Genomic DNA, 11672 nt, shown 5'->3' on the forward strand with positions numbered 1-11672 from the left:
GAAATTTCAAAAGTTTCAAATCAAAATTAATTATTATTTGGAACGTTTGGAAATTTTAATTATTCCATGATATTTTGAAATTTATAAATTTAATCTGGGTTTATTTTTTAAGGTTTTGACAAATTTTATTAAATTTTAAATGTGACACTCTACCTTTTTGGAAAATAATTAAAAAAGTTTTTTCACCATTTTTTTGTATTTTTCCAAACTTTTTATTTTAAAATTTTTATAACATTTTGATTAAATTTTATCACCTTTTTTAATGGATACCTTATTCATTTTTAAAATTTTAATAAATTGTTGGCAATTGTTTTGTATTTAAAAGAATAGGAATTTTATTATTTATTTGAAAATTTGAATAAAATTTTAAATATTTTTGAAGTTTATAATTATATTGACCTTTTATAATTTTAAAATTTTTGGAATTCTAAAATGCTTTAGTTTTTAATATTATATATATATTCCCAATTTTAAATTCAAAATGCATCATATATTACCAGAAATAATTAATGATGTTATTGATTATCTTTATCTGCTCATTTTAAAAATAAAAGATTTTAAGGAACTGTATTTCAAAATTCGAGGGACTTAAAGAGATATTTACTCTTGTTAAATCTTAATCGGTTTCTATTACTGTTCAATTTGCAACAACTTGAGAAAAGGTTAAAATAATACTTACTGGAAAGTAAATTTATATGATTGTCTCGTCTCGTTGAAGTTCGAGTTTGCTTTACGGTCGGTGTTGCACGTGAGGCTTGTGGCTTTCCGTTCATTTATTACATATCACAAATATAATATAATATATAATTTTTCTTTATTAATATTAAACTTTTTACTGACTTCAGCATCATGGACACAAATTCAGTTGAATAATAATAAAAATATTTTTATTTTATAAATTCAAATATATTATTTTAAATATATTTTTGTCATTTTATATAGAAAATAGAAATATATATATACATAATAAAATTTGAACCCAAATCTCTATATATTTTAATATTTATACTTTACTAACCAACCGTAGTCTTATTTGTTATTTCTATCGGTTTTTATAAATATGTTTATTATATAATTTTATTTTGCACTAATATTGTGAGTATCACATAATCTAGTAATTCATAAAATTACTATTTTTATATGATATCTTTCTATATTCGTAATCATATTAGATCTAATCAAATTAAACTTCTAAAAAGATGTAAACTTTTGTAACATTGTTTTCACTATTTACAAAATTCAAACTTGAGATCTTATCTAAAAAATAATCAAACTCCTTAACCATACAAATTATGTAAAAGAAAACAAACAAATATTAATAAAAAATTAAAATATTATAAAAAAACGAGATCTTTAGAACTCCCATGATTGACTTGGTAATCAAGGGATGTTCACCTATAGAACCCACCCAAGTTAAAGCCTTCGGGGAACAAGTGGTAGGCCTTTGTTTGATAACTCTCTTTAGACGTAGTGTGGATATGTCCATATCGTATGTCTGGGTACTAATCATCCTTAAATACAAGGCGTAAGAGTGATGTTTGGTTTCATTTTCTTCTGAACTCTCAAAATGTTAGTGCTTCAATGTCAATATAGGGGTCTGAGTAGATTTATTAATTTTAATATGAACTTGAAAATCTAATACGATTAACTTGTAATTGAACCCAATTTAAACTATGAAAAGCCAACAACTTGATCCAACTCAAAAATTAACCTAAATCCGAAATGATCCAAATTTAAAATCAACCAAATAAATAACCCAATAGGACTTAAACTTATATTAAGTACAATTTAAAATAAAAATAACAATTATATACTAAATTATTAAATTGTTTTAATTTATAACTTGTAAATTTCGCATTTCAATTTTTATTATTCTAAAATATGCAGTTTCATGCTATACCATATGATCTCGATAACAATTTGTAAATATAATAATTATTTAATTAAAATATATATGGTCTCTTTATTTGCAAGTCAAATTAATAAGTGAAAATAAATTATTAAAATGCAATGTCATTTTGATTCTATTTTAGTTCAACCTTTTTTTTCTAAAAAATCAATGTTTTATTTTCAATTGATTTTGATTGATTTAAAAACTATTTTGACTAATTTTTATTTTAATTTTTACATTTGTTTCAAATCCTAAAAATCTCATAAAATTTTTATTATTCTAAAAATTTTAGATTAAATAACGTTAATAACAATAAAACTATTAAAAGTTTAGATTAAATAAATTTTATTAACAAAAAATATAAAATTGAAAATTGAAAATATTACTAATAAAACTTTTATAATGAGATTTTAACAATAAACTTTATTCATAATAACTATTTTCCTCCATTCAAATACATTTTATTGTTTCATTATTATAGTTTAATTAATTTAAATTTATAGTAATTTATAATATTTTATATTAAAAATATTTTCAGTAATTATTAATTTTATAATAAATATACATTGATTCAATAATTTATTTAATTTTGATTTAATTTTATTTTAAAATTAAAAAACAAATATTATCGATTTTAATAATCAAATCCAATAAATAAGAGTAAAAGTGTAAATAATTTAACCCTAAAATAATTCAATTAAAAAAAATCTATACACTAAAATAAACTAAAAACCCAAATTCAAATGATTTAAAAACTCAAAAATCTAAAATAACCCAAGCATGAAACTGACCTAACAGAAGTAATTCAAAAATTTTAAAACCCGACTCCGGGTTCTAAATTCACTGCCTGATAGGCCCAATTGACAAGTCTAGGCGTGAGGCAATAACTCAAAAGACGTCGGTAGGCCCTTACTTATTTTTTTTTATTTTATTTAGTGAACTGCTGTGAGGAACTGGGGATTTTCTTTTAGCTCGAGGAAGTGGCGATTTTCAGTAGAAAAAAGCTTGAGGAGTTGAAATCTGATGTGGGCGACTTTAAGATCCCGATATCTGCATCTATCTGCAACAACGTTGCCTTCCTCCTCTCTCGCAAATGGCTCGTGGAAGCTGGGGTTTTCAGGTTTAAATCAGACGTTCTCTTCATCCGCTGTGGAGAGAATAAGCAATGAGTTGCTGAGCCTGCAAGAGGTGGAGAAGGTTCTAAGCGACGTGAGAGCAGACGACGTGGCGGTGGTTCCGGTTGGTAACCAATGCGATTGGGCAGATTTCATGGTGATTGCCACCGGTAGGTCCCCGTGGCACGTCAAGAACATCGCCCAAGCCCTAATTTACAAGGTGCGGTTTCATGGGTTTTCTTTTTCTATTTTGTTCCCTAATTTCCTCGATCCTCACTGCGATTATTTGTTTATTTTGCTGGAACAGGTTAAGCAGAAGCAAAAAGGAGCTAAGAGGATGGTATTACCCAGCGTGCAAGGGCAAGAGACGGGAAAATGGATTGTTGTTGACTCTGGTTCGTGCTGCTTTCCCTCTTTCCTTTAGCTTCAACTTTGTTGTTTCTTATTAGCAATTTCTTCGCATGCTTATATTTAGACATGTAATGCCTGAAGATACCATTGTCGGTAATGATTTTTATGCAAAATCAAAATGTTACGATTTGCTTCTGCATTTAGCTGCTTTGAAGGAATGGATCTCGTGTGATAATATTTCTTAGGGCTTAACACGTATATGTGGTTAGCAGTTTCAACTATAAGAAAATTTTTTGGAATGATAGTATATAATTCTATGTATTCTCTATAGTTTCGTGCAAATTGTACCATTTTGGATGATTTGTTTGTGTGGCTACGTTTCTTTTATTTAGGCCGAGTGATAGTTCATGCTCTCGATGAGAAGGCAAGAGCTTATTACAATTTGGAAAATCTTTGGATTGCAAAGTCAGCCCAGAAGGAACCAGTTGAGGTAAGTTTGTTTAGTTTAATCTACAATGATGTACTTCAAATCTTATAGTGTAAATATTTTATGGAACTGTTTAGATCCCAGATGATTGGAGATGGTCAGGTTTAGCTTTTCTATCTAATTGGTGACAATGCTTGTCTCCTTCAGTTCCATTGGTTTTGTGGTCTTACGCCTCCATAGGTCATAGAAGTTGAACATGGCATATTTTACAGTAAGGTGCTCCAATGTAAAATTAGAGTTGTACCACTTGTGTTTGGAATATGGATTAGTAGATTAGAGATATTCTACTCACTGAGTTCGAAAGCTAATAATTGTTATACATTTTTCACATTTCACCCTTTAGACAGTCAAAATGAACTTTATATGTTGATTACCTATAGGATATTTTATCTCCCCGGGGTCTCTCGTTCCCTTCCTTTCTTGCTTTTTGTAGTATTTTTCTGTCAAAATCTTTCTTGCAGAGATGCAAATAGTATATATATATTTGCTAGTCGATCTGTTAACCAATCTTTCCGTCTTGTTTGTTTCAGGAGTTGACAAAAGCTTTTGTAAAGGTTCGGCGTATTAATAATTCCAAAAAGCCAGCCCAGGGAAGTGATTAATCGACAGAGTTCCTTTGTTTCATGGGTTTATCACTTGGATTTTGCAGTTGTAGTTTGTTAGTACATGAGAAGGTTCTTTGCTTGTTGTACTGGAAACTATATAATGATATATGATCACTAGTTCTTTTCATGTTTGCTGCTGCCTTCTATATTCTGCTTTTGGTTGCCTGATTCTGTTTAGCAAAGGAGATATCACCCTCGGGTTATCGTCTTTTTCTTACTTAGTTCATCTTGGTTTTGGGTGATAATATTGGATATGGATACTTGCCAACAGGTGTGTTTTTAACCAAGTTTTTTTCATGTATATAGAGGGTTATATGCGTAGACGTCAGTCCAAATCACGCAGTGCATGTGACTTGCTTACGGTTGAGCTGATTAACCTAATTTTCCTCTAATCAATATAATAAGTCAGGTTTAAATTACATTACAGTGCTCAGAACACCATTCATTTTACTGACTTGCCACCCAACGGATGGTACCTACCGCTGGCTATATCAATCCATTCATTGTAATTATGAGGGCAACAAAGACCCATTACTGAACAATTATCAAATCCATGAAATAATATAAATTGAATAACAATATTGTTGGAATTGCCCACTCTTACTAGTTTTTTTACACAAAAAAGCAAGTATCAAAACTGTTCTTCACTTCTCCGCCTCCTCGTTGCTGATTCATTCCGATGGCTGTTGCTGCATCTAGTGTCATTGCTTTGAACTCTGTTTCTATATTCGGTGATTCTAGTGACCGAAAATTTCTTCCGACTCGGCAATGGTCTCCAATTTCCTGTCGAATCGGATCGGTTCATACTAAGCCTTGTATCGGACTTCAGTGCAGATCGAGGAGATCGTTTACTTCCTCCAGTACTTGTTTTCTTTTGCTTTAGAGCAGTCATTCTCATCCTTACGGCATATTTTATAGTTCTTTTAGCAGAAAAAAAAAAAAAAAAACCTGCTGGTTTACCAATTAAGGATGCTGCATTATAGTCAAATTCATCGTCGGAGCTTGTGGACTTTGCTGTTTAACGAATGATAAGCAATATTTGAAGATAATCTGACAGTTTTGAAAATTTACGAGACACATGATAGACTGAAATTGGCTTTTGATCTTTTCATTTATTTTTGGGTTCTTGGTTTTTCCTTTTTCAGGTGTAAGAGCCAAGCGTGTTGAACAAGCTAGCTCTGAAGCAGCTCAAGAAGTGGAAGCTCCAGTGGCCATAGTTACAGGAGCTTCTAGAGGAATCGGTAAGGCAGTTGCCTTGGCCTTAGGAAAAGCCGGTTGCAAGGTTAGCGGGTGTTCCTTATAGTATCTTACAGGGAAAAATACATCACTTACTGTCAGTAGTAGTACAAGTATCTCTCAAATATGAATGGGTTGTCGGTCTCATCAATTCCTGAGGATAAACTGCTCATGATTACCGTTATCTAAATTAAATTACTTGTCTAAACTATCTGCTGGCTAAGTAGGCGGACTCATGGTCCATTCAGCTTTTCATGCTTATTTGCTGTCTGCTGATAATGATTGCATGCATATCAAGGGTTTCAAAATTGAAGAATATTTTCTATTTACTACTATTTGTTTTGAAAATGATGGTTTTAGATGCCTTGTTTGCCATTGCAGGTCCTAGTAAATTACGTTAGGTCGTCAAAGGAGGCTGAGGCAGTTTCAAAAGAGGTGAACTATATGCCCTTTGATGAAATTGACACGAATACTTGATTGGGATTACTTCTTTTTCACTTAAACATTGCTTTAAAAGCTGTTACCAAAATGCCTTTATATTCTAGATTGAGTCATACGGTGGTCAGGCTGTTACTTTTGGCGGAGATGTTCTAAAAGAAGCTAATGTGGATGCAATGATAAAAACCGTAAAGTCAATGTTGTCTTTCATTTCATAATTATATTTGTAATTCTGTTGTAGATGTCATGACTTTGTGTTTGTATTGGCAGGCACTAGATGCATGGGGAACTGTTGATATATTGGTAAACAATGCAGGTTATGTAAAATCCTTTTTCTCTTCTCATGATTTAGTTGTTGATTTTATCTTCTCACTTAACCTGGTGAACACGATTTTAGGAATTACTCGGGATACTTTGTTGATGAGAATGACGAAATTACAATGGCAGGAGGTTATTGATGTGAATCTTACAGGAGCTTTTCTTTGTACGCAGGTCAGAACGAATGCTGGACATATGACTCACTGTTCTAGTTGATGTTTTGAGTCATTTATTATTGGAACTGACTCACTTTGCTCTTTGCAGGCAGCAGCCAAAGTCATGATGAAGAAGAGAAAGGCAGTAACATATTTCTCCGTTTGAAGTTGGTTTAACCATGCTTGAAGAGTGTTGTTTAAGAGTATGTTGTATTTTCAGGGAAAAATAATAAACATATCATCAGTGGCTGGTCTGGTTGGGAATCTGGGGCAAGCTAACTACAGTGCTGCTAAAGCGGGAGTGATTGGGTTGACAAAGACTGTTGCAAGGGAATATGCGAGCCGAAACATTAATGTAAGTTTTCCTGGGTTATTACTTCTTCTGATAAACAATGTTGTATAAAAATTATTGTTCCAGGTCAATGCTGTTGCCCCTGGATTCATTGCAACTGATATGACTTCCAAGCTTGGTGGAGATATTGAGAAGAGAATCTTAACAACAATCCCCTTTGGTGAGGGATATAATATAAAATCAATAACTTTCTTGATTCTTACCGTACTCACACACAACTTTCTTCCTACGGCTTTTACTATAAACACATTATTGATTCAAATGCCGAGTAACAGTTGCAGTAGTGCTAACTGTGTTGATTATGGATACAGGAAGGTATGGTCAACCGGCAGAAGTAGCTGGACTGGTGGAATTTTTGGCCCTGAACCCGGCTTCTAATTACATCACAGGACAGGTTATGAATCTGCTTTCTTCATTATGGCATTTTATATATAAAACTGGAACAATGGTTGATTTGTTTGAGTTAGCTGATAGTCGGACATTGTTGTGTTGCAGGTGTTCACCATTGATGGAGGCATGGTCATGTAGATAAGCTTTCAGCCGGTTCTTAAGCAGCTGCAGTTTGGATCTCTAATTAATGTATACCTTGTTTAGTGGATGCTGTTGTTCGATAGTATTTTCTTTTTAAATATAATAAACAAGAATTCCGGAATTTAGCTTTACAAGGAGAGCTTTGCCAATATGCGTTTTTTTAACCACCTCATATTCATACGACTCAAATAATCATAATTAACACTCAAGAACTAACAAATGTTTATTAATAAATTTAGCACTCGTTTATAATTTCTTTTTATTAATTTGATTCTTATTTTTAGTTAAATTTATTTATTAGCCTTTTAAAAAGAGTTAAATTATTTTTTAATGAAAATGTTGACTAAAACATTAATTTTTAATGATGTTAGTATAACAACTCACATGGCAATCCACGTGTACTTAATGATAACATGATATTATTTGTCTTATATGCTATTTCAATAAATAATTTAAAAATTATAAAATATTCAAAACAAAAATAAATTCAAAATTTAAAAAAATTAACATGAAGAACATGCGAATTGTCATGCTAGTTGTCATGTTTAAAAATATAACGTTTTAGTTAGTATTTTTGTTAAAAAACATCAATTTAATTTTTTTGAAAGTTCAAATTCAACTCTTTTTAAAAGGTTGAAGTCAAAATTAGCTAAAAAGGTAAGGGTCAAATTAACAAAATATAAACGTTAATAGAATTAAAAAACTTTTATTTCCCTCGCATAAAAAAAAACTCTCAATCCCAAATCCAAGATATGTAATCTCCCCAAGTCTATCTGTTATACCCCCTATTCGTATTAAAACATGTGGCAAGCCAAGAAGAAGCCTGAACAATAGGCTTGTGACCAGAAGACCGTGAGGTTACCTGCGAGCTCACCCTTTCGGGATGACTACCTGGGCAACAAATGACCTAATCTTTATTAGGAATATGAAGTTGTTAGTTACCAAACATCACGTGAGCTCAATTGCTTTATCCTATCAAAGTCAGAATGAACGGCATAATCTGTCATATCATAGACATCCTCGTCCCGTTGAAGACATCCCTCCCACACGCTTCGTAATGATGGCTAGATGGAAAGTCCAACACGTTCGCATCATCTTACACATGACCGCTTCCTATAAATGTAATGACTTGATTTTCAGTGGTGTCAGAAAATGCGATTTTAGGATCCTGTTTCCGTAATCCGAGTATGTAAATATTAAATAGGGATATCTATGGAGCTAGGGTATTCTTGAATTGAATTTTGGATAAGTAATTTAGCCTAATATGTGATTAATTAAGGTTTAGGGACTAAATCATAAAATTTTAAGCGCTATAAATTTTTAATTAGAAAATGGCTTGGGGGACCCAAATTGTAATTAGATAAATGTCCAAAAAAGCAATTAGACCATGTTAAAATAAGACTTAGTGTACGGTGTGATGATGATAGATTAATTAAGTAAACTAATATAATTAACTAATTTAACTAAGTTTAATTAAGAAATAAACCTAAAATAAATAGAAAATAGTGGATAGGAAATATGAAAAGTATCATCTTCTTCAACATTTCCACCATTCAAAAGAAAGAAAACAAAGGAAAGAAGCCATTTTTGCATCCTTACATTCGATCATCAATAGGTAAACAAAATTAGGTCATTTTCTTGTAATTTTTATAGATTTGAGGTCATGAGAGCTTGATTTAGCTAGCTCATGTATCCATTTGCAAAATTGTTAAAATTTTAGGAAGTTTGCATTGTTTTGAATTGAAAGTTTTAGTTATTAAATTGATAGGAATTAATATTAGTTTAAGAAAAGGACTAAATTGTAAAGCTGAATTGATAGTTTTGCATGTTAGGGACCAAATTGAATAAAATGTAAAATTGATAGTAGAAATAAAAAGTAGGAGGTCCCTAATGAATAATTATGAAATCAAATTTTAATCGATGCTTTAAATGGAAAGTTATGCTAGTTTCAGTTTTAGGGACTAAATTGAATAAATTGCAAAATATGTGTAACTTTGTAATTGAATGTTATTTGATATAAAATTTGATATTTTGTATTGTTGGATTATTATTCATAGCTAAAGACGACATGAGGATGTCAAGAGTATAAGAAAAGACGAGAGTTGACGACGAGTAATTCAGATTTTCAGTTTGTATTTCTATGATTCAAATCACTTTAAATGTTGCATAGTTATACTATTTTGCATAGAATGATATTGATGTGAGTTGAAAATGGTTACTTGAATTGAATTGGTATAATTGTGATTGATTATCGAGATAAAGGACTAATTTGAATAGAATTGAATATAGTGAAACTTGATGAAATTATGAAATTTGCTTTGAATTGAATAAATGGTTATCCTATTAACTGTACTGACATAGTTGGATATATTTGGCATGCTATAGGATAGATTGAGTACGGGTTACTTTGACTACATGTTGATGAGTTCTTGGCACAACTTCTACTTTGATTATACCGATGAGCGCTGGTCACAATATATTTACTTCGGACTTTTCAATGAGGCACTGGTTGTAAAATTTGGTGTGTTGGTTGATATTCAAGCATCTGTTCGAGTCCGAGTTAGGTTAATAGGAGATATAATGTATTAATTGGTTGATTGATATTGGAAGTGATCAAATGTTACATGTTGCACAACAAATATTCATGTAATAGATTGATTTCAACCCTAATCGGACATAGTGGTTTCGAGACCACAAATTTGAGTCAGAAAAATGTTTTAATATTATTTTGTGTGTTTATTATGTGTAAATTTTATTGTGTGAAATTTTCGTGTCTTAATTTTATCGTTTAAGTGATCGATTAAAGAAAAAGGACTTAATCGCGTAAATAGTAAAAGTTGCTAACTAATTGTTAAAGTGCTAAATTGATTTGTTCTTTTAGTGGTAGGTGTTTATGTTGTAATTACACCATGAGTTATATTGATGGACGATTATGTATATCGTATATAAAATGTGTATATTGAATTATAAAGGTTATTTTGGTAATTATATTAATTATGATAATATAATAAAACATAAAATAAAAACATCACATGCATGTTCATCTTTAGTAGCCGAAATTAGCTAAGGAAAATAAAAGAAAAGAAAAGCTACATTCGGCCTTTGTCTTGCTCAATTAAGGTATGTAATTTGTTCGGTTTTTGATAATTTTTACGTTTTTCAAATCGTTGCTAAGTTATCTTCAAAACCCATGTTTCAATTTTTGAAATTTATGATGATTTTGTGTTTTGCCATTGATGATAGCTTGTGATTTTTGTTGTTTGATGGTGAAATATTAAAGATATGTGAAAGATTAATATGTTTTGTCTTTGAATTTTTGGTGAAATTGAGTAATTAAGGTTAAATTGTGCAAATAAATTTTTGAGGGACTAAAATGCTAAATAAATGAAAAATATGGACTTCTATGGACTAGGGTAAAATTCGACCTAAGCATGGTATGTGTGAATTTTGTGTTTTATGTAATAGGGACTAAATTGCAAAAAGTGTAAAATATCAGGGGTAAAATGGTAATTTTCCCATTTATGTTTTTTTGGATTAAATTGAATGAATTAATGAATATAAAAAAGGCTAAATTTGAATATTTTTAGATCAAGAAACGAAGAAAACGAATTGGATCGGGGGAAAACGAAAGTAGTCGAGTAGTTGATCGTGTCCGTCGATATCCGAGGTAAGTCGATAAGCATTTAAATTCTGTTAAATTCAATTGGTATATAGTATATATATGTGATAAATGGAATTATTAAAGATAATGTTAGTCTTGGCCGAATGTATTTGTTAAAATAGATAAGTAATTGAGTTCGATTCAAATAGTATTTAACATTTGCAAGCCCGTACGAACCCTAGAAATGCATGAGATTTTTCTGATAAATGTTTTCGTGTAAGACCACTTCTGGGACGTTGGCATCGACTTGTGTTTTCGTGTAAGACCCTGTCCGGGACAACGGCATCGATCAGTGATTACATGTAAGTCCACGTCTGGGACGTTGGCGTTGTATAAATCTCTTGATTATTCGAGTATCCTATTTAATTTTGAACGGTTCAACGGGCAATGATAAATGAAGATCGGATATGAAAATGAATTGCATATTCAAGTATGTGTTTGTTAAATGTATGTTTACAAATAGGTTAAGTTATTTATAATTATGGAAAGTATGTGAAAATGGCATTTGAATTAACTAAATCCATATATATGT

The 11672-nt window shown here is 30.9% G+C and overlaps 2 protein-coding genes across 3 annotated transcripts; both read left to right on the plus strand.

The window, feature by feature from the left end:
- The first annotated feature begins 2817 nt into the window (after window positions 1–2817).
- Window positions 2818–4576, plus strand: LOC105794538 (protein Iojap-related, mitochondrial). The gene is made up of 4 exons (XM_012623754.2): window positions 2818–3226; window positions 3314–3401; window positions 3750–3847; window positions 4375–4576. Exons 1-4 carry the CDS (start codon window positions 2915–2917, stop codon window positions 4444–4446), a joined length of 570 nt encoding a protein of 189 aa, XP_012479208.1. The 5' UTR covers window positions 2818–2914; the 3' UTR covers window positions 4447–4576.
- Window positions 4577–4728: 152 nt separating this feature from the next.
- On the plus strand, window positions 4729–7613 carry LOC105794537 (3-oxoacyl-[acyl-carrier-protein] reductase 4). 2 transcript variants are annotated; one of them, XM_012623753.2, is made up of 11 exons: window positions 4729–5309; window positions 5595–5731; window positions 6067–6120; window positions 6231–6311; window positions 6394–6439; window positions 6521–6615; window positions 6706–6738; window positions 6817–6951; window positions 7015–7108; window positions 7260–7342; window positions 7444–7613. In XM_012623753.2, exons 1-11 carry the CDS (start codon window positions 5129–5131, stop codon window positions 7474–7476), a joined length of 972 nt encoding a protein of 323 aa, XP_012479207.1. In that variant the 5' UTR covers window positions 4729–5128; the 3' UTR covers window positions 7477–7613. The 2 variants fall into 2 exon arrangements, 1 of the variants encoding a protein (XP_012479207.1); XR_008194516.1 differs by lacking the exon at window positions 7015–7108.
- Window positions 7614–11672: the final 4059 nt, after the last annotated feature.

The sequence above is a fragment of the Gossypium raimondii genome, chromosome 3 (assembly GCF_025698545.1).
Source record: "Gossypium raimondii isolate GPD5lz chromosome 3, ASM2569854v1, whole genome shotgun sequence".
In the NCBI taxonomy this organism is placed as follows: Eukaryota; Viridiplantae; Streptophyta; class Magnoliopsida; order Malvales; family Malvaceae; genus Gossypium; species Gossypium raimondii.

Bases quoted from the DNA above. Each gene is read 5' to 3' on its own strand.
- LOC105794538 (XM_012623754.2), top strand. From the start codon at position 2,915: ATGTGGGCGACTTTAAGATCCCGATATCTGCATCTATCTGCAACAACG. The intron at 3,227-3,313 runs GTGCGGTTTCAT...TTGCTGGAACAG, and splicing joins CCCAAGCCCTAATTTACAAG to GTTAAGCAGAAGCAAAAAGG. The intron at 3,402-3,749 runs GTTCGTGCTGCT...TCTTTTATTTAG, and splicing joins ATGGATTGTTGTTGACTCTG to GCCGAGTGATAGTTCATGCT.
- LOC105794537 (XM_012623753.2), top strand. From the start codon at position 5,129: ATGGCTGTTGCTGCATCTAGTGTCATTGCTTTGAACTCTGTTTCTATA. The intron at 6,440-6,520 runs GTTATGTAAAAT...ACACGATTTTAG, and splicing joins TATATTGGTAAACAATGCAG to GAATTACTCGGGATACTTTG. The intron at 6,616-6,705 runs GTCAGAACGAAT...TGCTCTTTGCAG, and splicing joins GAGCTTTTCTTTGTACGCAG to GCAGCAGCCAAAGTCATGAT.